Source organism: Schistocerca nitens, chromosome 2 (assembly GCF_023898315.1).
Source record: "Schistocerca nitens isolate TAMUIC-IGC-003100 chromosome 2, iqSchNite1.1, whole genome shotgun sequence".
Classification (NCBI taxonomy): domain Eukaryota; kingdom Metazoa; phylum Arthropoda; class Insecta; order Orthoptera; family Acrididae; genus Schistocerca; species Schistocerca nitens.
The window spans coordinates 705,869,205-705,894,240 of NC_064615.1; the positions used below are offsets into that span (position 1 = coordinate 705,869,205).

The 25,036-nt window shown below is 37.6% G+C and overlaps 1 protein-coding gene across 2 annotated transcripts in view; it reads left to right on the forward strand.

The window, feature by feature from the left end:
* The first annotated feature begins 389 nt into the window (after positions 1–389).
* Positions 390–25,036, forward strand: part of LOC126236873 (serine/threonine-protein kinase Pak) — a 144,168-nt gene continuing 119,521 nt past the window's right edge. For both annotated transcript variants that reach the window (XM_049946495.1, XM_049946494.1), the window contains exons 1-2: positions 390–822; positions 920–1,118. In XM_049946495.1, coding sequence (XP_049802452.1) covers positions 767–822; positions 920–1,118 — 255 coding nt within the window. In that variant the 5' untranslated portion in view covers positions 390–766. The remainder of the gene's footprint in view (positions 823–919; positions 1,119–25,036) is intronic.

Genomic DNA, 25,036 nt, shown 5'->3' on the forward strand with positions numbered 1-25,036 from the left:
AGATGCGAAGTGAAGGACATTCATTCTACTTTCGGTTCACTGTTCAATTCGCGACCATGTCGCAGCTTGTGTAACTTAAGAAATTTACAGGTTGTCATTTCTCTAGTGATTCTTAAATTACCTAATGTGTCAATGAACAAGCAATCAATCGAAGAAAAGCGTAGTGTTTGCATTGTGTAGTAGTACGTTTCACTTGTTTATTTATTTATTCATCCACGAATAACCTCACAATCGTACAGTATTTGTAACCATCTTCTTGAAGTCCAATGTAAATGTGAGCGCAGAAACGTGATTTTGTCACGACCGAATTTAGTTGGTAGACTTGAAGTGAGCAAAGGTACGTCTTGTCAGCACTTCGATCTACAGCATCTTTGTTTTGAAGGGGGTAGGGTGATGGCGGCTGCAAGGATTGTGTGGGAACAAGTGAAATAACTGACATCTGACGCATGGTGTTTGTGTGGGTGGAACTCGGGAGTTGGTGTTTACCACAGACATTACCTTCGTGACATTCACTGATTAAGTGTTCGAAGCCGAGGCTCTGTAACCATGCTGACTGCTCGCGCACGTCGATTCCTATCCAAAATATTCATCTGTGGTGTTCAGTTCACTTGTGATTGAGTGCAATAACGAATGATATTAGGTGACTGTGTTTTTTGCAGTCTTCCAAACGACACGGTGAATCTATAGCATCTTGCACGGACTCTAGAAGTGGCGGTCTTTAGCCTGGAGGAAACGGATTTTGACTCACTGATATTAAACTGGTAAAATGTCAGACGACGAGGATAAGCCACCAGCACCTCCTGTTAGACTGACAAGCAATAGGTGAGTTATTTATGTAGAGCAATGTCAGTAAATCTGTAGATGAGATCATTAATACAGCAATTGACAAGTACATGATGATTTCTTATGGTATTTTTAGGGGCGATTCCACTCCTAATTTACCGGTAGATATGCGACCCCTTCCTAAAGAACCAGACTCTGAAGACAGGAAGAAAAAAATGTTGAAAGGAAAGATCAAGCAAAAAGCTAAGGAAAACGAGAAACCTAATATATCATACCCAACGAACTTTGAACATACAGTGCATGTGGGATTTGATGCAGTTACAGGCGAGTTTACGGTAAGTTCAGCATAAACTTTCGATTTGGAATGTTTATTATGTAACTTCGTGATATCTGTAGTGCTTTCGATGTTGACAGTTGCCATACAATTGCACTTTAGGTGCTGGCAAGTATTGCTTAGTTAGATGAAGAGACTGGTATATAGCTAGTAAGTTAATTTTTGTGTGTTTATTTACTTCGACAATTGAAGTGAATTATTGTTTATCAATGGGACGAGTACCTGTTTGAGTCCAGTATATTTTACTGAAGGCTTTATTCTCACTGTTTCAAAGACATCTGCCACTGGTGGCAATCTGCCTGCTTATACACAGTTTGTCAGTTGTTATTGTTGATTGTGCCCATTTGTATGTAATATGATCTGATTAAAGCAAATGGAATCATCACTGTAGTAGATATAGGGAGGGGGTCCACTTTTTAGTTGCTTTGACATATGCAATCCATTTTTCTTGTATGGAGGCTGACAAAAAGTGAATGTTTCACTAAAGTCATTTTGTGACGAATGGCACTGTGTATAGAATAATAGCTTTTGTTTAAAGTTTAGCAGTTATCAGGAAGTACTACATCTGTATATAATCACCATACCAGTAAAAACATTGGCAGTAAATACTGTCTTTCTAAGCACATTAGTTACCTTCATTCTAGTTCTCATCCTTCCACTATGGTACTATCTGCAGAAAATACTGATTTTTGTCATACTTGGTATGACTTGGCCTGAGTTTGGCCATAACATTCTGTTGCAGAATTTGCCATCAGACGTTTGAACACACTTATTGCTGTCAGTTTTCATTGTTGTCTTTCTTATTCTGATTGCGCATGTGCAAAATCTGGAGAAATCAAATCTGAATCCAGTCGATACACACAAACGTCTTCCTTCAGGGCTCCAAAAATATGGATATTGCATGGGGATAGACTAGGATTGTATGGAGGATGTGTAAGGGTTTCCCAGTGAATCTTCTGCAATATGATCCAAACAACCTTGGCAATAAGTTGCATAAAATGTATTAACAGTTACTTTTGAAATATTAAACAGTGAACTTACTTTTTTCCAGCTGTCTCATTTTTCATTTAACTGTCCCTTGTACATAAAAGAGTGTGTGTGTGTGTGTGTGTGTGTGTGTGTGTGTGTGTGTGTGTGTGTGTGTGGGAGGGGGGGGATGTAAGACTAGAAGTTGGAAGGTAGATTACCTGATGATTTAGGTTATCTGCCATTTATTAGTGTGAATTAAATAGTGCAGTTAAATTTCTGTTAGTGAGAGTCTACCTTCCTTTAGTGTATATATTGGTTTATAGATGCCAAGCTCTGTTTAGTAAGTTTTCTTGTTTTGTCTATGTGACAGTATCAGCAACAGTGTGACATGTCAGGAGTCTGAGTTGCTTTAAGATGCTCATTTCCTCTGAGATAATTTTTGTTCCTACAGCTGTATCAAAAAATTAAGGCCCTGACTGACTGACTTTCACTATCAGTAAGAACGTAAGTGGAGTTTCTGAGCATATAGCTCTGTATTTTTCTCCCCCTTTGAGTACCATCTGCTTTTTTATGATAGAGGTATAACTAGATACTTATCCATAATTAAGAATTTATTTATTCTGACATAATGAAAGATGAGCTATGAGATCAAAACTGAAAACTCAGGGGGATCGTTCTGGGAAGTGGATAGCATGCGGCTGCCAAATACAATACTGAACGTAATTCATGGAAACCAGTTCCACAGTTTAGTTTCTGTAGAGCAACATCATCTTGAGCCTATTGAAATATTGGCAGTAAGTAGGTAATTTGTACAATCTCAAGGCTCTCTCGACTAATACAACTTCATTTAGTCATTTTATGTGTCACTGCATGCTGTTCTTGAAACTCTTAGGAGGGTAGAAAGAATAAAAAAGAGAATTTTGCTCTGAAGAGAAGTTAGCTTTTTTTATCATTATAACATGGATTAGCTAGAGCTGCTACAAATTACAGTAAAATAATATGTGGAGTATTTATGCTATTTCATTACTTGTCTGCTTAATCGAGAATGTATCGAAATTTAAAAGAAGCATCTGTTGATATTTTCTTACACTGTTAATAGGGACAGGTGGTGAATATGATATTTGTGTCACGTATGTAATATTGTGTGTAGCATATACAGTGAATGACATGTTTAGATGTTTCAGAGGCATTTTCAGTTTTTATTGGCGTTTCCTTGTGAAACAGTATTGTGAACACTTTAGAGTCTTCTAGAATGTTGAGTGGGTGTAGAACTGAGTTCCATGTTCCTTTCTAATCTCACAAGACAGCTTGTGTGGTGAAATCAGTTTATTTTTATCATTTACCTGTGTTGGTTGGACAGATGGTAATATGCAGATCATTAGCAGATAGAACCCTACATTATCTGTAAACTGGTGAATATCAAATACGTTTTTAAAGGCAGACTACAGTAAAGGAAAGTGCAGGACACGTCACTAATTCCTTATCAAGTTTGTAGATTTGTTTCTGGGAAAAGGGCTTTCAGTTGAATGTTATATTTTATACATCAGCTGTTTTTTCCTCTTTTTATTCTCAGTTAATGGGTAAACATTATTCAACTAATATTTTTTTACTCAGAAGAAATGTTTTGCTTAGCAACAAATATATTACTGGTATAAGACTTTTCAATGTTATAGAATTTTTTCTGTATAGGACATGTTTTTGTTGTGTGTCAGAGTTTTACTGGATTACTCGTCATAGGATTTCTTTAATATGGCATTTTAACTTGAGACAACCTGAAAAGATTTATCATCAGTTAAATTTGTCATGAAGGCCGGAATTATCATATAAAATAAGTGATGTGTTTCCAAAACTGGTGGCAGACAGAATTTTATAATGTGTGCTTTCATAATTAGTCTAACCAAAGTGGTAAATTGATGGAATGTTTTACTGTTTTATCTAAGTACATTTAATAAGCAACAGTAGTTGGAAGGTCCCTTCTTAAACTGGATTAGATTAAGTATTTGATTTCTTCTGCAGAAACTCTCAACTACTGCTTGAATTACTAATTTTTTTGTGAAGCATTAAAACAATAACAGTAGTGTTCTTGGAATTTTGAGATCTCTCCTGCGAGACCAACAGTAGTAACCTTCCCTTGTGTCCAGAAATTTATCTGTGAAGATGTTTCACATTTCTGTTGCTGTCATATAACATCTCATTCATAGTTAACTTGGAAAAATTGTGCTTAAGCTTGACATGGAATATGAAACAAACATGTAGCCCTTGTTTAAGGCTGCACTGGGATTTTTTTTTAAATTAATTTACAGAAACTGAAGAGAAACAAAACATAACTGTACCCTAGTTTTAGCAAATATCTTCTCTTTTTTTTCCTAACTTGTAATTGACAATGTTCCTTGAAAATCAATTGTTGTTTTAGTGAGGATAGAGAAATTCTGGAGCATGTAGTATTTTAATAAATTTTTAAATGTAGTAAGAACTATTTATTAATTACTTAAAATTCCCAGTTTTCCTAAGGAAAATTAAAGATAATAGTTATTTGAACCAGAATTCTAACTCTGCCATCCCTGCACTTACACCCCATCATGGGTTTTGTGGTTGACAGTATTGCTTCATTTGAAAGAAACTGCAGCATTCATCCAGTGAGCATAGATAAAAAATAATTTTAGCTTAGATAATACTTCCTTAAGTGTTGAATACAAAAGTATTCAGTAGGTTCCATTTTCTATAGGCTTCCAGCCACCTGTAAACTAATTAACTAGTTGTGGCTCGCAGGATCCATTGGGAACTGATAAATTAATCAAATAAAAAGATAAAGTTGTTCTTGAAGAGCAAGTTTTCCTTTACACATGCAAATAATTACACCCAAAGGAACTTTTCAGAGTGATGGGAGAGTTTGAGTGTCATAAAAAATTTCAGATTTTGGGTAATTTTAAGAGAGTGAAAGCAGTAACTTAAATACTTTCTAACTGAATAAGGAAAAAATTCCCATGTAACAGATATCTCACCAACAAGAAAGTCATGTTCCCTCTCTCCGTGGTATATGATACAAATGTATGGAATTTAATGACTTGCCTGGAAGCCTGGTTCTCAAGAATTTTATCCCTGTCCCTCTTTGCTGGCAAAATACTGGAAATGGAACTTTTTCTTCTCATCAGGACATGAACCAGGTACCTCTAATTCACATGTCAGAGCTGAAGAGGTTACTTATTGATACTCTGTGCTTTAGGTGTACGGCAGTTTAGTACATGTAAATAAGGTGGTGATGAGGGAATTGAGAGAAAAACAGAAAAAAAATTAAAGAATTATGAAATAAAGATACCAAAATATTTTAAACCCAAATGCAGAAGGAACATTCAGAACTTTTGCTGGAAAATGGAAAAGACAGGAAACAAGAAAGACAGGAGGTGTTGAAGAGAAGTAAAAGTTTTTTTTAAATCTGTGTTTGATAGGAAAATGAAATGAGAAAGGATTCAAAAGTGTTTATACTGATAGGTAACTCATGTATCAATGACATGTTTTGGCATTGGATGGGAGTGTAGTTTGTTATTGGCAGGATCTATATTCCCTAGTGTACAGTGAGGTGAGTCTTGGGGGTAAGAACTGTGGCAGATGAAAAGTAGAGGGTTCCAAAACCGATGCTATGGGAGTTGGATGAAAGAGATTGGTTACTGTGGGATATCTTTGGTAGTGTTTTTCTCATTTCGTGACATTACTTGAGGATATTATTTATCGATTAGGAACTTACTTGAATGGTTCTATATGGAAGAACACTTTCGATAATTCTTTTAATCCAGTACAATTCCCTGATACAGAACATAAATACACTCCCATATAGCCTGCCCAGCTGTGGATGGTGAATCTGCAGTGATGGGAACTTCCTCGCCCAGTAAGGTTTTCCGAGGCATGAGGGCCTTCACAGGAAGGTATTACCCCCGAAACCTTGTCTACAAACAAATTTCCCATGTCATATCCTCATAGACCTTTAACTCTCCTACCACCTCCAGGAATCATCTATCACCTACAAAGGAGTCCTTCACCCCCCCCCCCTCCCCCACCCCCCCACATCACCCTGGACTGGAACAGTTGAACCATATCCTTCACCAGTGCTACGATTATCTATTGTCATGCTCAGAAATGAGGGTCATCCCACCCAAGATCTTCCCACCTCTCATGAAATAGTATTCCGATGCCCACCCAGTCTATGCAACATACCACTACTACACCCAACTCCATGCCACCGAGTTAATCTCTATGGGAGACCCTGGTGCAAGACATTCCCAATCCACCCACCCAATACTTCCTACTCATTTTCTGTTACAGGCATATCCTACCCTATCAGAGGTAGTTCTACCTGTGGAAGCAGTGATGGCATATATGGTTAGACCATGGTAATGTGACACTTGGCAAACTGACAGGCCCGATAATCCAGCATGGAGCAAGGGGTCATACAAAATCTCAAATGCTGGTACAGAGAAATGTTTGTGCAAAAGCTGCTAAGCTCAGATTGCAGTGTCGTAGTTCAAACAAAATATTAACACCAGAGACAAGTGAAAATTGCAATTTTACACAGTGTCTGGAAAAACTATGGCCTAAACTGTTTGCACAAGCCAAGATGGGGAAGCAACGTAAATAATGAGGATGAGTTGACAACTGTTCGCTCTTAAATACTATAAATGATAAATTATGCATCCACCAATCAGTTGAGTGTGTTTTCGACATTGACAAAAATTTAGCTATTGAAGAAGAGATAACTGACCGTGTGATTCTGCAAAGTGTTTTCAACCCTTCAACCCACGGGAGGCACTAGAAACAGAATGAGAGCCATCAGCTCACATCCCTTGGGCTGAGGCTTCGGGAGCCTCAAAAATTTTTGTGAAATTCACCGAGAGTAGCTGACAATTGAATTCTTCTGTAGTTATGAATTGGCCCATCATATGCCCTTTTTTTTTTTTTTTTTTTTTTTTTTTTTTTTTTTTTTTTTTTTTTCCAAAATAGTGCTCAATCCAAGAAACAAGTCAACATTCCTGTAATGTTCCAGAGGACTCAGAAGAAAATTTCAGCTATACCATCATTGGTGATACATATCTGACATGTTCCATGCCCTAGATAATGTGAGATGTCTCTGCCAGTGATTCTATTTTAACTGCACCAATTCATTAGTAACAATTTTTGTTCATTACCTTGTTCTTGATCTTTTCAACCAGTGGTGCTTTTTTTATTTTGTAAATGGTGTACAAAATATTATTTGTGTATATCAAACTTTTCTGAAACTTTGAGCATCAAATTGTTTGGGTCGAGCAGTACAGAGCTACATTGTTAATTGAATTTTGTTTTTTTGCAGAAAAGTAATACATGGTTGTAATTTTTTTTGCTCTTTTTCTGTCCTGTTCTACTTAGTAAATAACTATTACTAGTTTTTCTAAATTAAAACTGGGTTCTGCAAATACTGATTTCTTTTAAAAAACAGGTTTCTAAAACTGACCTTGACAATCTGGCATATTCGATAATCCAGTATTGACAGACCACAGAACATCAGGATTATCAAGGCCCTACTGTATCGTCTCTGCTGCAATCGCAGCACATCTTTTTATGTTGATATGACAACCAACAGCTGTCAGTCGAATGAGTGTCCTCTGCCAAACTGTGGCCAAGAACAAATTTGACAACCCAGTGTCACAACATTCTCGATTTCAAGGGCTGCTACACAGTGTGGGCCATGGATCCTTCCTCTCATGACCAGCTTTTGAACTATGCAGATGGGAATTATCTTTGCAACACATTCCTCTCTCCCATAAATCTACTGGTCTCTGTGTCCATTAACTCATTGTCTCCACATCCTCTATACAACAGATTCCTCTTCCTCTGTCCTATCACCACATCCCATTGCATGTCGTGTACATCATGCACAGCACTCCACAAGCTCCAGCACACCTGTGCATCACTTGCCTAGCCCGTGCACGTCTCATCCCTCCCTCGTGCATTCATAGCCAGCAGATATGCTGCTTCTGTCTGAGCCCCTATTAGCTATCCAATACAGGGAGCCCCACAGGTGTGTGTGTGTGTGTGTGTGTGTGTGTGTGTGTGTGTGTGTGTGCATTCTAGTTCAATGAAGGATGTATTCTGAAAGGTAGCAAGTTTGTGTTCTTTTTTGTGTGTGCCTATTAATGACTCAGTGCTTCTATTATTCAGTGAGTGGTCTCCTTTACTGCTAAATCATTTATAATCGACAATTGGGTTGACGTCTCCATTCCTGAAGATACTGTTCATTTTCACCATTTCCTGCCCTTTCGATTTTCGTAATAAAAACACCTAAAAGTTAGTGAATATTAACTTTAGTACATTGTGTTGGTTTGACATCTCTGCACAGATAGTCCCACAACTTTTTATTTTCATAGTGACATAAGGTGGCACCACCCCATTAATCTGTGCAGTTTCTACCCCATCTTTGTCCAGTCCTAGCCGATAATTTATTTCTCATGAGCTCTTCGTTGTCTGGATGTTAAACCATATTCTTCCTTCCTATTTATAGTGACTTCAATGAGTTGCTTGATTTTTTTTTTTTTTTTTGGAAGAAACCCTCCAATAGATAAAAATGAATTAAGTTTACCTTCCAGGTCATTCATATTTTTAAAAAATTGTTACCTACTTGACATGAATAAAAATAAACAAAGAGGAAATCTGGTTTAGCAAAATTAATCCATGCTAGTGGGAGTCTGTGGAAAAAAGGCAGAGTACTGTAGACTTGAAACAAAATTGGCATTGTAACAAGACCCCTCAAATTAATGCAGGGTGTTATGTAAGTATATTGACAGTTTACTATAACTAGCTGCCAGTTACGTTGTGCGGTATAAGTTCAGCAAGACATAAGAAATTGCCTGAATAATCATGTGTCAAATGGTTCCTAGTCTTGAGAATAGGTACCACCTAATGTAGCATTTTAATCGAATAAGGTCTTAATTTTCATTTTTCCTGAGCCTTATGCTGGTTCTTCTTACTTAATACTCCATTAATTGAAAGCTCTTGTGGGCTTGACACACTTCTCCAAACAGTCTGTCCAATTTAATCTCATTAACCTCTTGCAAAAAGAAGATGAATTATATATATTAACCAGATTGTATGGTGTAGTATATTGAATGTCAGAAATCAGAAAAATGAGGATGAAATATATTCTGTAACCCCAAGTACAAGTTTGTTTTAATATGTACTCTCAAACAATGGAAACTCAAGGCAGGAATATCAACAATGTAGGAAAAGACAGATTACTACTTGCCGTAAAGAAGACACATCGACTTCCACACAGGCACACACACCCGCGCACGCGCGCGACCACCAGCTCCAGCATCTCGGGCCTGAGTCCAATCTGATGTCTTCCAGGTGTATTTCTAATTTATGAAATTTGTGGGTGTCGGGCTGGACACCTGCGAATTCTATAAAGGTTTTTTTAATCTGGCATGTTTGTTTTTGTGTAATCAGATATTGAGTAGTTTCACAGGAACTGGTTTCCAAGTTGATAGTCAGTACTAAGTTGTCACTGATCACCAACTGCTAAAGTTGTGAGTGTGTAAAGTTAATTTTTGTGTGATTTCATATATGACTTAAAAAATCTTTCTTTACCGAAATTCTTGCTTTTTAGTATTTGTATCTCTCAAGAACTCTTTAAAAGTATTTAGTTTCCATGGATTATGATGTTCCTGTAGTTCTGTCCTTTACCTCCATCCATTTCATTACTTAGTGAGTCACCACACAGTACATGGTGATGTCTGTGAATTATTATTTGGCAACCTCGGTATGACACATAGAGAAGGAAAGAAATGTGGGTATACTGATGATTACATGCATCTGAAAATGCTTTTATTCCTTTGTTTCATTATTCAACTCATTGCATTGTTCATATGTTAGAGAAGGTAGTGTATTTATGGACCCATTTCTGATCTCAATTTTCCCCCACCTCAGAGTAATTTATCAAGTAATGTGTGTTGTATTTGCTGTAGCCTTCCCCTACTGTATACCTTAAACATTACAAATTTTAAAAAAAATTAACAAATTGTGCAGTTATTTTACTTGATTTTTCTTAATCTCTTTTGTTAGGGAGATAAAGATTCCACACATGTACATAATTCTTCGGTTTATGTCCCTGTCCAAACATCTGTATTTATCAGTAGGTTTTCCATGGCTTCCCTAAATCACTAAAGATGAATGTCAAGATGGTCCACATGAAAGGACCATGGCTGATGTACTTCTCTATCTTTTTCTCTTATTGCCTTGAGCTCCATCTCTTATGATCTTATCACAACAGAATTTTAAATCTGCATCTCCCCCCCCCCCCCCCCCTCTCATGTCCCCATCAGCTGTTCAGCTATTTGAAATACACTACTGTGCGGTTTTCTTTGTGGCTTGTTTCACGAAGGAGTCACATATCAATGTTCCAAGCCTTTTGATAGGTGTAACAGAGTTCGGCAGTTTAATATTTTAGTTATAGTTCATATATCAGGTTGGTGCATAAGTTCGTAATGTTTTTGTTTTACGTGTTGTATTCTGGTTGCTATGGATTCATTTTTCGGTTATCATTTTCTATTTGTAGTGCACTGTTGCTATTTGAGTTTACATATTCCTAACCCAATAGTAATGAATCATCTGGTCTACTATGCACATTGCTATACTGTATTTGGTATTAGTATTGATATCTCTAGGCACTTTAGGATGTTATAACATTGTACTTAGGACAGACACCAGGATGGAAAAATTGCATTGTTTATTACTTTTTTTAATGTTATTGTAAGTGTTTGACAGAGTTGTTAATGTGCAGGTTGAATTCAAACTGTCCAGTAGCCCCTCTTTGAAATGTGCCTGAAGTACAAATATTTCTCATTACTACTTCCTGTTTGTAGTGACATTGTGGCAGTATTAATCTTTTTTGAAAAAAATGCCCTGTGCTCCTACTATGCATTGTCTAAGGCCTTTAGAAAAACGAGCATTGTTGGTTGGGGTGTGTGTGCAAAGCTATCTGTGACCTTTTAGATGTGGTAGACAACAAGCAGTAATGTATATGTCATTCCCCCTGAACCATTATTGATTTCTATAGAACACACAGAAATCAATAATGGTTCAGGGGGACATGACATATACATTACTGCTTGTTGTCTACCACATCTAAAAGGCCACAGATAACTTTGCACACACACCCCAACCAACAATGCTCATTTTTCTAAAGGCCTTAGACAATGCATATTAGGAGCACAGATTTCTATGGAACATATGTCGAAGGAAGGCAATGGCAAACCACCTCCACTAGGACCTTGCCTAGTAAGGCGGCGTGGGTCTCCCGCGTCGCTCCCCTACGCTCTGTAAAGAAGTGTGGGACTTATCATCATCATCATCATCATCATCATCATCATAGAACACATAGTTTAGTTGTAAAGATAATCTTCATCTTTGAACACATATTTGAGTCCATTGGCAGATTGAGGTGGCAGGAGGAGTGGTGTGTGCTGCATTGTACTGTGTAACTCTGTATAAAATGGTATAACTATATGTTGAGTAATGACTGAGATATGAAGGAGACAATTGGCTACTTTTTGGTTGTGTATAGATAATAATTTTTTTTTTCAGCAACATAACTGTTTATCTCGTCACCTATTTCTTTACTTTATCATGGAAGTGGTCAGATGGAAGAAATGTGTTCCTTTTTGTCGGCCCAGTAATATGGGAGTTCAAGGAATTCAGAATTGTTGTAAAGTGTTGTCTGCCAGTCGTATAGAGTAGACACTACAACACGGCAGTTAGTCACAAATGTAAACTAATGAAAACTCAGACAGTCAGAGGGCAGAGGAGAGGTGTGAAGCAACATGCCCCATCTTTTTCTCATAGGGCTGGCAGCCTACACCCTCTTTCTGTCTTTGTGCAAAAGGAGAACTGACAAGCCCTTCTGATGTGGTGTGTGTCACACTTGAACATGGTGATGTACCAAGATTAGTATCTTGACTCATTTCAAAGTAAGAGAAGAAAATAACAAGCAAAGCACAGCCCAAAGCAAAGTGAAGACAGAATTAATTTGATAATGGCTATTACACAGTCGCTTGAAGAGGCTGGCACTCTCATAAACAAGATAATACAGGCTTCTTTGTACCACTCAAAGCTGCCACTTTAAAGTGTTTGCCTAATAGTGCTAATTATAGGAAATATTAAGTCACTCCTAAGAGAACTGTTGGAGAGGAAATGAATGTCTTTTGCTTTATTGTAACTGCCTTCCACTAACATTATTTGCTTTGTCTATAGCTGTACCTCGCAAATGGAGGACTATCTTGTCTTCCTCCCATGTTTCATTCAAATGGTATGTGGCAACAGTGACTGTTGATAGATCTCTGTGTTAGCTTTAATTTCTGTGATTTTTCTCATTGTGGTCATTCTGTGGGATGTATATGGGATGAAGTAATATGTTGCCCACTTTCTTGGAACATATGCTCTTGAAACATCAACAGAAAACCTCTCTTTGATGCACTGTGTCTGTTTTATAGTGTAACCTCCCTAACACTCTCAACTTATGAAACAATACCCTGACAAAATACCATTCAGTAATGGAATGGAACATATGGTAAGTATGTTCTATTATTATTTGTTGTATGTGTTCCAACCCCTGTCTCCCCCTCTAGTTTTCATCCTTTCCAGCTCGCTTTAGCATCATGGGAATTATTCCCTGATATCTTAACATGTCCTATCATCTAGTCCCTCCATCTTGTCAGTGTTTTGTGTATGTTCCTTTCTTCAGCAATTCTGTGAGGAACCTCTTCATTCCTTACCAGTCCACCTAATGTGCAAAATATAGCACCATATCTCAAAAATTGATTCTTATACAGTTTTCCCATGATCCGTGATCCACTATCACACAATCTCCAAATGTGTATTCTCAGATTATTTTTTTTCCTCAAAATAAGTACTACCCTGGTTACTAGTAGACTACTTTTGAACAAGAATGTCCTCTTTAGCTTTGTTTGTCCTCACAGAATGCCACCTTTACTTCTTCCATAATGTGTTGTTTTGCTTCAAAGGTGGCAGAATTCTTGAACATAAAGTACTTTGAAGTCACCAATTTTAAGAATGCTGTTTATACATTTACTCATCTGATATTATAAGCCTTAAATAATAAAACGTTGCCAGTTGGTATTTTTTGTGAACTTTCCAGGGTATTTGATTGTTGTAGATCATGTTACACTCTCAGAAAAACCCATGTTTTATGGAACTGATGGCTTTATACACAACTTGGTAGAATCCTACTTAACAAACCAAATGCAGAATGTTATGCTAAATAATACACTGTTGGAGGGGTAGAAAATTGTCCTGGTTGGAGAGAAATCACAAAGGAAGTTTTGCAGAATTCAATTTTGGCATTGTAACTGGATGTCACAGTACATTATTCGTTAATGAAATACTTCATAAATAATCCATCACAATTTGAGAAGAATGGCGTTGTCAGTATCTAGAACATGATCAGTTTCTCAGAAAAGACTTAGATACGCAGCAACAAAAAGTTTTGATCATTTGACCAATAACATAAAATATATGACAGTATCAACGCAAGTTTTAAATCTAACCTAAAATCATTTCTCCAGGGCTATTCTTTCTATTCCATGCATGGATTTCTATATAAAACTCGAGACCTGTCAAAAAACTGATTTTTAAGTGTAATTGAATGAGCAAGACTGAAAACTATATTCATAATGTTAACACTAATCATGTATACAAATCCTGTAAACTGACTCATTCTGCATGAAAAGAATTATTCAAATGATCTATCGAACATGTAACTAACTAGTAAGTTTATCACTAATCTCATTTCTGTTTCTCCTCATTACTTAAGTCTTTCATGGGTACACTCTATATTCATATTGTATATTCATTAGACATGTTCATTCCCTTCAACATGGCCTGTAATTCTTCTTCACTTCCACTGAGGGTTATAGTGTCACCAGCAAATCTCATGTTGTCCTTGTAAATATTGTGTATTACCTATCTTTCCCTATAGATTACTCACATATTTCTCAGAATGTTAAAAACTTTGCACCATTTTACACTACCGACTGCTTTTTCCATTTCAACAAATCTAATGAATCAATCGCATCCCTTATCAGGCTCAGTTATCTGCTTTTACCTTCACAAAAGCCACACTGATGATCAGGAGCAAAAATTCTTAGGATTTTTAGTCAGGGGGATTGGCAGTATTTTACCTTTTAGTTCATCGAATGCTTCTTGCATTTTTATCCTTAGTCATTTTTGCTTCATTCAGCTTTTGTTTGTCAACTAGACTTTGACTTTATTTAAATATATGACTCTCTCTTTCATAGTACCTTTTGCCAGATCAAAACTGTGTATCAGTATGGGTCGGGAACCCTGATTGACGCGTTTCACGGAATGACCTATCCAAGTGTGGCTTATGATGAGATCTCATGGCTTTACTACTACTTTCCAAACTTTGCAGAAGTTCTCCAGCATTCTTGTGCAACTAGCACACCTGGAATAAAGCATATTGCAGAGAAATTGGAGGCTTCAGACACGGGAATTGTTCCCAAAATGAATCTCAGCTACAGAGTATGTACAGTTTAGAAACTTCTTGGCAAATTAAAATGAATCCAGTATCACAGTCTCCATCTGCCTGTAAGTTTCGTTTGCAGACAGATAGTTTCATTCTTGAAGCTTTGGAATTGTCAAATAAACTTGATGACAAGGTATTTATGTACTTGAAAGGGAGATGTAGTCCAGTTGTGGAACCTATGGAGCACCCCAGTTTACTTGGCATCAGCTAGATGCATGTTTGTTTCCTGTTACATGATAGTGTAAACTATCTTGCTGCCACCTGCCATCTAAATAGGCGTGATGCCAACAGTATGACTTTTCCCTAATTCCATAAGAGTTTAATTTGTTCTGCACTATTTTATGATATGCAGAGCTAAAAGCATTTGTTAAGTTACAAAATATATGCTATATTAATAATTTTAAATGGCAAAATCTTTTATTATTTCACACAGGAAGAAGTAAATTGCCATTTCATTGAATGGAAACCTCTTCCAGTCGAGGTGATTCCATTGAAAAGTGTACATTTTGTTTCCTTTCATATCCGTGTCAAACCAGAGCTTGCACTCTTCCTCTTAAGGTTTCCTAACCAATGAAATGTTACATGCTGATATTCCTGTCCTGTTTAAAAGTTATAGTATCTGAAGTAAGTAGTGTCTCTACTGTAGCATGCTTTCTCAATTGCTGTTCTTTGTCTGCATTTCTTTTCTTGTCTAGAGGTCATGCAATGGATCTATCATGGTAAAAATTGACCATAAATTGTGTTTCCCATAGTTAACTACTTGCATTTAAAACTAGGTGCACAATATTTAAAATTCAACTTTGTATACAGCCATAACTATTGCAATCCTTGCACTTCAGCAATTCATCAATTTCTTTGCTGTTTGTCTCTGAAAGACCAGAGTCCAGTGGTTCTCTTGTAAACCTATTTTATGATAAGTCACAAGAGACGCTGTATGAGATACAATGTGGGATAGTATACCCAGAGTTGATAAGGTTACCATCATACCTCATTCCCTTATCTTTTGTAATAATTTTTTGAGCACCTTAAATATTGAATTTAATGACATGCTGCTAACTCATGATTGTGCTATAACCTTTTAACACAATTCTTCCTTTCTTCTACATGTACCTTAGTGGAAATGAACCCTCATAAAATATTATAAACATTGCTGGGAATATATTATATTTATCGCTTTTGCTACACGCACTGTGCACATGTGCTGTTAATGGCTTTTCAGGGATTTTGCAACTGATTTTGATGCAGTGGGATAGTTGGCTATAAATGTGTGTTCTTCATATCAGTCTTAATACTGTCCTGTGCTCAGATCAGTTACTTGTGATCTGCTAATCCGTTAGTAACTCTTTTACATTGAACGAATCTACTAGTGAGACATCAGTGTAAATGTCTATCACTGTTGTGTTTTCGTTGGTTCTTGTGAGGAACTTCAGTGGTAAGAAAATTGAAAGAGCAAGGGAGATATTCTACTTTCCTTTTTCTAAGAGAGAGTGCCAGAAAGTCTTCCAGAAGACTCGAAATACTACTGTGTTGTTATTTTGAATAAGAATTGCAATTAATGTTATTTCAAGATTGCTGAGGAGTTTCCTGAAGTTAGAATTTGGAATAACATGTTCTTTTAAACTTAATCTTGCTCAGAACCCCATGAAAAAGTGCTTTCAAAGTTTGTTGGAGCTTCCATGCACACCTGCATTTTTTTTTAGGTTCTTTATCTCTCCAATATGACAGCTGAAGAAATCTAACTTTTGTATGCAGTAGAAAACTATTTGACCACATTCCTATCTAAGCGGATTTCCTGAGAACTACCAATCCCTCTCCTCTTTCCTCTCTCTTCTCAGTCTGTGACCATTGCCCGTCATTCTGTAACTTTGCTGCTCTCTAGTAATTTGTTTGTGCAACACTGTTCATTATCGAGAGAAGGCATAATTGAGGTCCCAATTAAGCTCATGCCTCTGAAACCATTATCATTTTTTCTCTTAATCTGCCTCTACCCTGTAATAAATCTTTTGCATATGATGAACCTGAGAAAAAGGTGGCATATGGTGGCAGCTCTGCTATATATAACAAAGCTTTATGTTGCACAAAACACCACTAGATTCCCAAATGTACAATGGTAGATATGTGTTGCGGCAGCTGTTCCAAGGTTTTTCTGTAGAAAAGGCTTTTGACACTTATTGGTGATACAAGTAAGTAAGAGAGTTGGGGACCATTGCCTGTTGACATCCTCTTTTATAGCCTTGTCCATATGTAACACCCATATTCTGCAACTGAATCTTCACAGTAGAGATAATGTAATATAATAATCAACACCATGGACGATCAGTCCAATTTTGAGTGTAACAGTTGCCCTCTGTAAATCAAATGAGTAAATTATCTGTTGATATGCCCTGGCTGAAGGATAAGTATAGGTGGTGGTGGTGGTGGTGGTGGTGGTGGTGGTTAGTGTTTAACGTCCCGTCGACAACGAGGTCATTAGAGACGGAGCGCAAGCTCGGGTTAGGGAAGGATTGGGAAGGAAATCGGCCGTGCCCTTTCAAAGGAACCATCTCGGCAGTCGCCTGAAACGATTTAGGGAAATCACGGAAAACCTAAATCAGGATGGCCGGAGACGGGATTGAACCGTCGTCCTCCCGAATGTGAGTCCAGTGTGCTAACCACTGCGCCACCTCGCTCGGTGATAAGTATAGGGTTCGTGGGCTGCTAATATATGTGGGAGTCCCTGTAGACAATAATCCAATGTAACAGGGCTACACTTGGCAAGAAGAAGAACAATAAACAACATGAACACTGATTTCTCCTCAGATGACCTGGGGTTAACAAAGTCACAGGATTAATGAATTTTTCGAAAGTCAGAATCACCTTCCTGTATGCCTAGATATTTGGATTTCATGATGATCCCCCCCCCCCCCCCCTTTCTCTCTCTCTCTCTCTCTCTCTCTGTAGTATGGCAAATGATAATCAACGCAAGTGCCTTTGCTAACAGCATGCCTGCAGTGCCTCTCCTGAGCTTGTATCAGTTGGTGGGGTTTTAGTGTGGCACAGCCCCCACAAAGCTATGGATCCACATTGTCAGCAAGGCACCGTGCAAGCTTGGTGTCCCAGTAACAGTGTGGGCTGTGTTTACTTGGAATGGACTTGGTTATCTAGTTCAACTGAACTGACCATTCACTGGAAATGGTTATGTTCGGCTACTTGGAGGCCATTTGCAGCCATTCGTGGACTTTGTGGTCGCAGAAAATTATGAAATTTTTATGGATGACAATGCACAGTGTCACGAAGCCATAGTCATTCATGATTGGTTTGAAAAACATTCTGGACAGTTCGAGCAAATAATTTGGCCATCCAGATTACCCAACATGAATCCCATTGCACATCTATGAGACTTAATTGAAATATCAGTTTGTGCACAAAATTCTGCATTGTCAAAACTTCTGAAATTGTGGATAGCTATAGAGACACCATGGCTCAATATTTCTGCAGGGGACTTCCAACGACTTGTTGAGTCCACGCCACATCAAGCTGCTACATTATGCCAGGCAAGAGGAGGTCTGTCACAATATTAGGAGGTATCCCATGACTTTTCACCTAAGTGTACATATACATAAAGAAATATGGTGTCAAAAAATTTCGGAGGTCATAGAAAAGAGACTTCAAAGGATAACTGAACCTCTTCTCTGAACCTCTCCGGGAAGAACAGCCGTATGGATTCAGGAAAAACAGGAGTACAATTGATCTGAGCTTTATAACAAGAACATTTCTGAGTCTTGCTCTATTGTGAAAACAATGTCCAGCTAATTTTAAAACTAGCTTTTGAGAGTATTGTGAATGGAAAAGCCAAAATCAGTCATGGAAACACTATTTTTTTTCTGTAATTCCTGAGTCTTGAAACTAGATAATAATAGTATCTTTTATGAAATTAGACAATTACATTAGTGTGTTTTGTACCTAGTATTATGACTTAAAGCTTTTGAACAGCTATTAAGTCTGAATGCTCATAAAAAATTGCTATCCTTGTTGTTGATATAAACTCGTTCATTCTGAGAGTTTAAGTAGTTACATATCGTAATTAAGGCAGTTTTTACAAATAATTGAAACACTATCATTTTGGCTCACTAAATGTTGTATTACCCAGTTCTCTGCTGCATGTTGGTCTTTCCCCTAAGCCCATGCCTATGACTGTGTACTGAGAGCCAAAATCTGGGAATGCCTAAAGAGAAGAAATGTACTGACAGAGAAAGTGTTGATGGCTTTACTTGTGACAGCTGTGTTTGAGTAGGAAACAGAGAGAGCCAATGGTTTGAGACCAAACATAGAGTCCAGCAGGATAGTGCCTTAACTCCACTGCTCGTCGTCATTGTGATGGCTGATGGGCAATATCATGAAAAAGATAAAAAACAGTTTGTGCTTGCATTGAAAGTAGTGATCACTTGAGGGTGACGTGATAAGGAGTGATACAAATGAAGTACACAAAACTGAATATATCTATGAGTAACTTCGCAGAGTTTGGTCTGTCAGTGAATCAAAGACTGTAGCCATGATACCAAGCAAGGGGGCACAGTGGTGAGGACACTGGACCTGCTTTCAGGAGGATGACATTTCAGATCCCCATCTGGCCATCCAGATTTAGGTTTTCTGTGATTTCCCTAAATTTTTGCCACAGAAAAGTGCCGGGATGGTCCCTTTTAAAAGGGTATGGCCGATTTCCTTCCCCCCTTCTCCCATAATTGCTAACGGCCTCACTGTCGACAAGATGTTAAATTCTAATGTCTCTCCCTCTGTAGCCATGATAATAAGCATAATGAGGAGGATGGTGCAAGCTACAACTGAATGGAAGACCCCCTGGTGAATGTTCAATATTTCCCATATTTGGCTAGTGTGTTACATTGTAAAAACTGTAACTCGAAGTGTAGTTCTAAACCATACACACAAAGCTGCGTATTTTTACAATCAGCTAAGATGCTGTCTTTGTCAGAACCAGACGCTGTACAAGGCAAAAGTAACCTACTTCAATACATGCTATGTTCGGATTTTGACCTAAACATTGGAGACTTATGCTTTGACACACACACACACACACACACACACACACACAGAGAGAGAGAGAGAGAGAGAGAGAGAGAGAGAGAGAGAGAGAGAGAGAGAAGGGGAGAGAGAGAGAGAGAGAGAGAGAGAGAGAGAGAGAGAGAGAGAGAGACCAAATCCAAGCTGCTGAAATGAATTTTGTTAGATCTGTGCTGAGGTGAACAAAAATGGATTGAAGGGAACAGAGTGAATGTAGGTGTAAAACTCAGTGTACTGGAAAGTCTCCACCAATCTAGATTAAGATGGTATGCTAATGTGGAATGAATAAAAGAAACCAGGATAGCCAAGAAATTCCATGAAATGGAATCTGCTAATATTTTCTGTGTTTGAGTCAGGAATTTCTGTTATTGTAATAAACTTTGACACTATGCACCGCCGCAAAGTTGAAACTTCCTGGCAGATTAAAACAGTGTGCCAAACTGAGACTCGAACTCAGGACCTTTCCTTTTCGTGGAAAGGTGGTCTGCCAACTTACCTACTCAAGCACGAATCACAACCCGTCGTAACAACTTTATTTCGGCCAGTGCCTCATTTCCTACCTTCCCCACTTCACAAAAGTTCTCTTGCAAAATTTGCAGGACTAACACTCCTGGAAGAAAAGATATTGCAGAGCCACAGCCTGGTGGATGTTTCTAGAATGAAATTTTTCACTCTGCAGCAAAGCGTGTACTGATACGAAACTTTCTGGCAGATTAAAACTTCGACAGTCAGATTTAAGCTGAGCTACCCAAGCTGTGATGATGGGTCATAGTTGTGCTTGGGTAGCTCAGTCGGTGGATCACTTGCTCACAGAAGGCGAAGGTCCTTAGTTTGAGTCTGTCTGGCACACAGTTTAAATCTGCCAGGAAGTTTCATATCACTCACACTCCGCTGCAGAGTGAAAAATTTAATTCTGTCACAAAGTTTCTGGTTCAACTGAGTTCACACAAGAGCCTCGGCAGACTTTTGCAGTGAAAAGGATGGAGTATGTATTATCTCTGCAACATGCATGGATGGTTTAGTTAGAAGAGCCTTGTCCACAGTGTGGTGCTAGTGCAGCATGAAGTTTTATCATTAATACCCAGTACCATACTGTACCAAAAGGCACTTTCAGTTCCAAGTATTCATAATTCCTGGAACAGAGTGTATTTGGAAGAAAACGGTTGTGGGGAGAACAGCTGTAATTTGAGGTAGAAATGTCAGCCCCCTCCCCTGCCTCAGTCAGTCTATAACCGCTGTTGTTTATTGTTGGAACTCTGGCTTGTTTGTCTCCTCTAGCTGGTTTAGGTAATTCCAGATATTTTATTTCAACTTTGAAAATGAATGCCATCAATAGTGACTAATTGTATTACAAGCCATGGTTAGTAATCTGTGTAAATTCTTTTTTGTAAGGTGTTGAATTACGCTCAGTCACTGTGTAGGTCCTACTCAGTGTTTAAATTTGCCTTTTGTGAGGAAGATCAAAAAAAGAATTTACCTCTTTTTGCTCTATTGTGAAAACAATGTCCAGCTAATTTTAAAACTAGCTTTTGAGAGTATTGTGAATGGAAAAGCCAAAATCAGTCATGGAAACACTATTGTTTTTTCTGTAATTCCTGAGTCTTGAAACTAGATGATAATAGTATCTTTTATGAAATTAGACAATTACATTAGTGTGTTTTGTACCTAGTATTATGACTTAAAGCTTTTGAACAGCTATTAAGTCTGCATGCTCATAAAAAATTGCTATCCTTGTTGTTGATATAAACTCGTTCATTCTGAGAGTTTATGTAGTTACATATCGTAATTAAGGCAGTTTTTACAAATAATTGAAACACTATCATTTTGGCTCACTAAATTTTGTATTACCCAGTTCTCTGCTCCATGTTGGTCGCATTTTGCGCACAGTTGCTGCTTAAATCACTGCATTTCTACTGCTTTATCTGCCAGTTCGAAGGATGAAAAGTTTAGGTTTTCTTTTTTGTTTTGACAATTGCAGTGTTAAATTCTTATAAAATATTCAGTAAATAACCATACAAATAAGTTTTGCTTTTTCTATTTTGGTACAGAGACCGATTGTTTGTTTTGTTTTTTTGTTTCAAGCTGCCATTGAAAGTAAGTAATTTAATTTTGAATGAATTTCCTTCTTTTGAATGTGTTTCTTTAGTTAATGTTTGTACAAGCAATGCTGTAGTTATCAATGAGGTACATGCTTCCATCTTTGCTTGCAATAATACTGCATGTATAGTGTTGTAAATATTTACTTTGAAGATTGTGTGACAGCTGATTGTCATTGTGATTTTGTGTGTGTGTGTGTGTGTGTGAGAGAGAGAGAGAGAGAGAGAGAGAGAGAGAGAAGGGGGGGGGGGGGGCATGAGCCGAGACACTACATCTTGTTAAGTTAGGAAATTAAATCAATTAATATGTCTGTATTATCACCTGTCAGGCTGCTTTGATCCAGGTCTTTAATTCATTGTTACTGAGTTACAGATGACACTGTGAGCTAATGAGAAAATAATTTTGTGCCGTGGATGATCAATCATGTAGCTTTTTGCCTGCAGGAAAAAGTTAATATTCAGTATATTATGTAGTTGGGCAATGTGTCATGGGAATGTAACTGTGACTTTGTGCAGAGGAAATAATTCACTGTGCTAAAGCTTCATTTACTTTTGCACAAAATTTTGTCTGCAGATGCATTAAATGACTCGTGTGTTTCTGAAAATGTCTGAGTCTTGCACTAGGTGAAGTTTGACACTCACTGTATAGTGGAGATGTTGATGTGCAGACAGGTGCAACAAAAAGACTACTAAACAAGTAAGCTTTTGGCCAAAAGGCCTTCTTCTGAATTAGACAACATACTTGCACATTCATGTAAACACAAATCAGATACAAATAACCAATGTTTCTAGCTCCAAGACCAGACTGGCCTCAGCAGTGAGAGAGAGTGGTCATGTGCGCATATGTTGCCTCATTCAGAAGAAGACTTTTTGGCCTAAAGCTTACTTGTTTAGCAGTCTTGTTGTTGCATCTGTCTGTGGCTCGGTATCTCCACCGTATGGTGAACAGCGCTCTATCCTTTTCATAATATGTTGTTATTTGGTCCTGGATTTTCCATTGTTTGAACCTCAAGTTTGAATATTTGCTCTGGAAAATCTCAGTTTCACTGTTTATCCATATCATCCAGAAGACAACAGTTAATGGAACCCAGATTAATGCTGTGTCCCTCAGCTTCCCAATGATGTTTCATTCAATTCAGCACTTTCACTTAGCTTTATGAACAAAATATAATCTTGGGCCAGTTTTATGACTTAATTGGAGACATCATAGTAAAATACAAGAGAGATTCTCAGGAAGGATCTCACATAAATGTTACTCATCCATGAAAGTGATAGCTTGCAAAATTATTTTTTGATTGATTCTGTAGTATTGTTTATCACTCTAGGTTCGTATGTTGAAGGATCTCACAGCTTTGATTTTTTGGCAGCACTCTTGTGCTTGAGTCACCCAGTTGCTCTTGACGAATAATCCTTGCAGGACAATGAGTTAGCACTTCCTTTTTATTCCTCCTGAAGTCTGTGGTGAGATGCAGAGTGAGATGATGGGGTTGTTAAAATACTAGACATGCATTCAGAAGGACTGTGTTGCAAATATCCATCCTGGCATCCAGATTTAGGTGTTTTTTGTGGTTCCCCAACTCTCTGGCAAATGCAAGACTGGTTCCTGTCAAAAGGGCAACGACAATTTGTTTTTGAATCTGAGCTTCTGCTCTGTTTCTTAACAACCTTGTTCTCAGTAGATTGTTAAACTCTAATCTTTCTTTCTTCCACATAATGTATGGTTCTGGGGAGGAGAATGGATGGTATCATTTTACTTCTGCGCGCTGAGTGCAATTCATTGATCATTTGTGATAAGTTAAATCTGTATGCTGGTCGGTGATAACTAGTTACAAAATGATCAATACAACATGAAATTCACAAATAACCAAAGAATATAACCTCACATTGCAGATGTTTGGTGTATCAGTTACCACTTTTTTGAATATTCAGAACTGAGTGTACTCCAGCTCTCAAATTTTAATGGGACAGTACCTCACCATGTAATGTAAGAAATCTTGAACTGTTATTTACGGCAAAGTATTAAGGACCCTAATTTAAAATGTGGAAATTTCTCTCTCTCTCTCTCTCTCTCTCTCTCTCTCTCTCTCTCTCTGTGTGTGTGTGTGTGTGTGTGTGTGTGTGTGTGTGTGTCTCTCTCTCTCTCTCTCTCTTTGAACCCTGACTGTACTAAAGATGCAACCCATATTTGAATATTGTGTTCCAAAGCACTACAAGGTACAATTGAAAGTTAAATAATTCACTTCTGATGCAATGTTGAGGTTTGGTCTATTTTTTTAGGAAAGTTAATGTGAATATCTGCATTTGCAGAAAGCAAAAGTGTGCACCACCCACCCCCAAATACACAAAATGGCTGTTGCTAAACTTTGTGGAATAAGGGGTGCAGTGAACAAAAATTCAACTATAGGTTGAAGTTCTGCTAAACTAAATATGAATTTGTAAGTTACAAAATTCTGCTGTTGTGTGTTACAGATAATGCTAGATTTATTTAAAATAAATACAAAAAATTGCACCAAACTAGATAGAATGTATAATATGTGAGAATACTGTTTATCAACTTACAATACATTAAATTAAATAGGTATAAGCAGAGTGGGTGAGTAGGATGTAAATGTTTGAGCTGGAAATACAGATAAGATGTTGAGTCGGTTAGGCAAAGTTTGGGAGAGGTGAAGCAGTATTATTGTTTAAAATCAATTGAAGACATCTTGAAGATAACTGCTGTAGAACATTCATGATTGTAGTTGTCATTCACAATTGTTACATGTATATAGATAATTTTCACAAACTGATTGTACCGCACTCCACAATTGCATGAGATGGACTGCCAAATTCATAATAGAAAGTGTTGTGTTACTCACATTGTTAATGCAGTAACATAGTATAATTACTTCTAATACTTCATTGTATCTGCACAGATAACTTCAGGCTCAACGAGGGGTTCTAAGGGAGGGTATTCACATACATCAAGAGTTCGTACAATTTTGTGACAGAGGACAGGATTCTACCTAAGATTGTTACTTGCCTTCTGCTCTGTCTCAGCTTTAAACATCCATATGTCTTACACTTCATGGAGTAAGCACTAATTGTGTTTCACAAAAACAATGTTTTCTAAATCCGTGTTGACTGTGTGTCAGTAGACTGTTCTCTTTGAGGTAATTCATAATGTACGAACAGAATATATGTTCCAAAATCCTCTGCATATCAATGTCAATG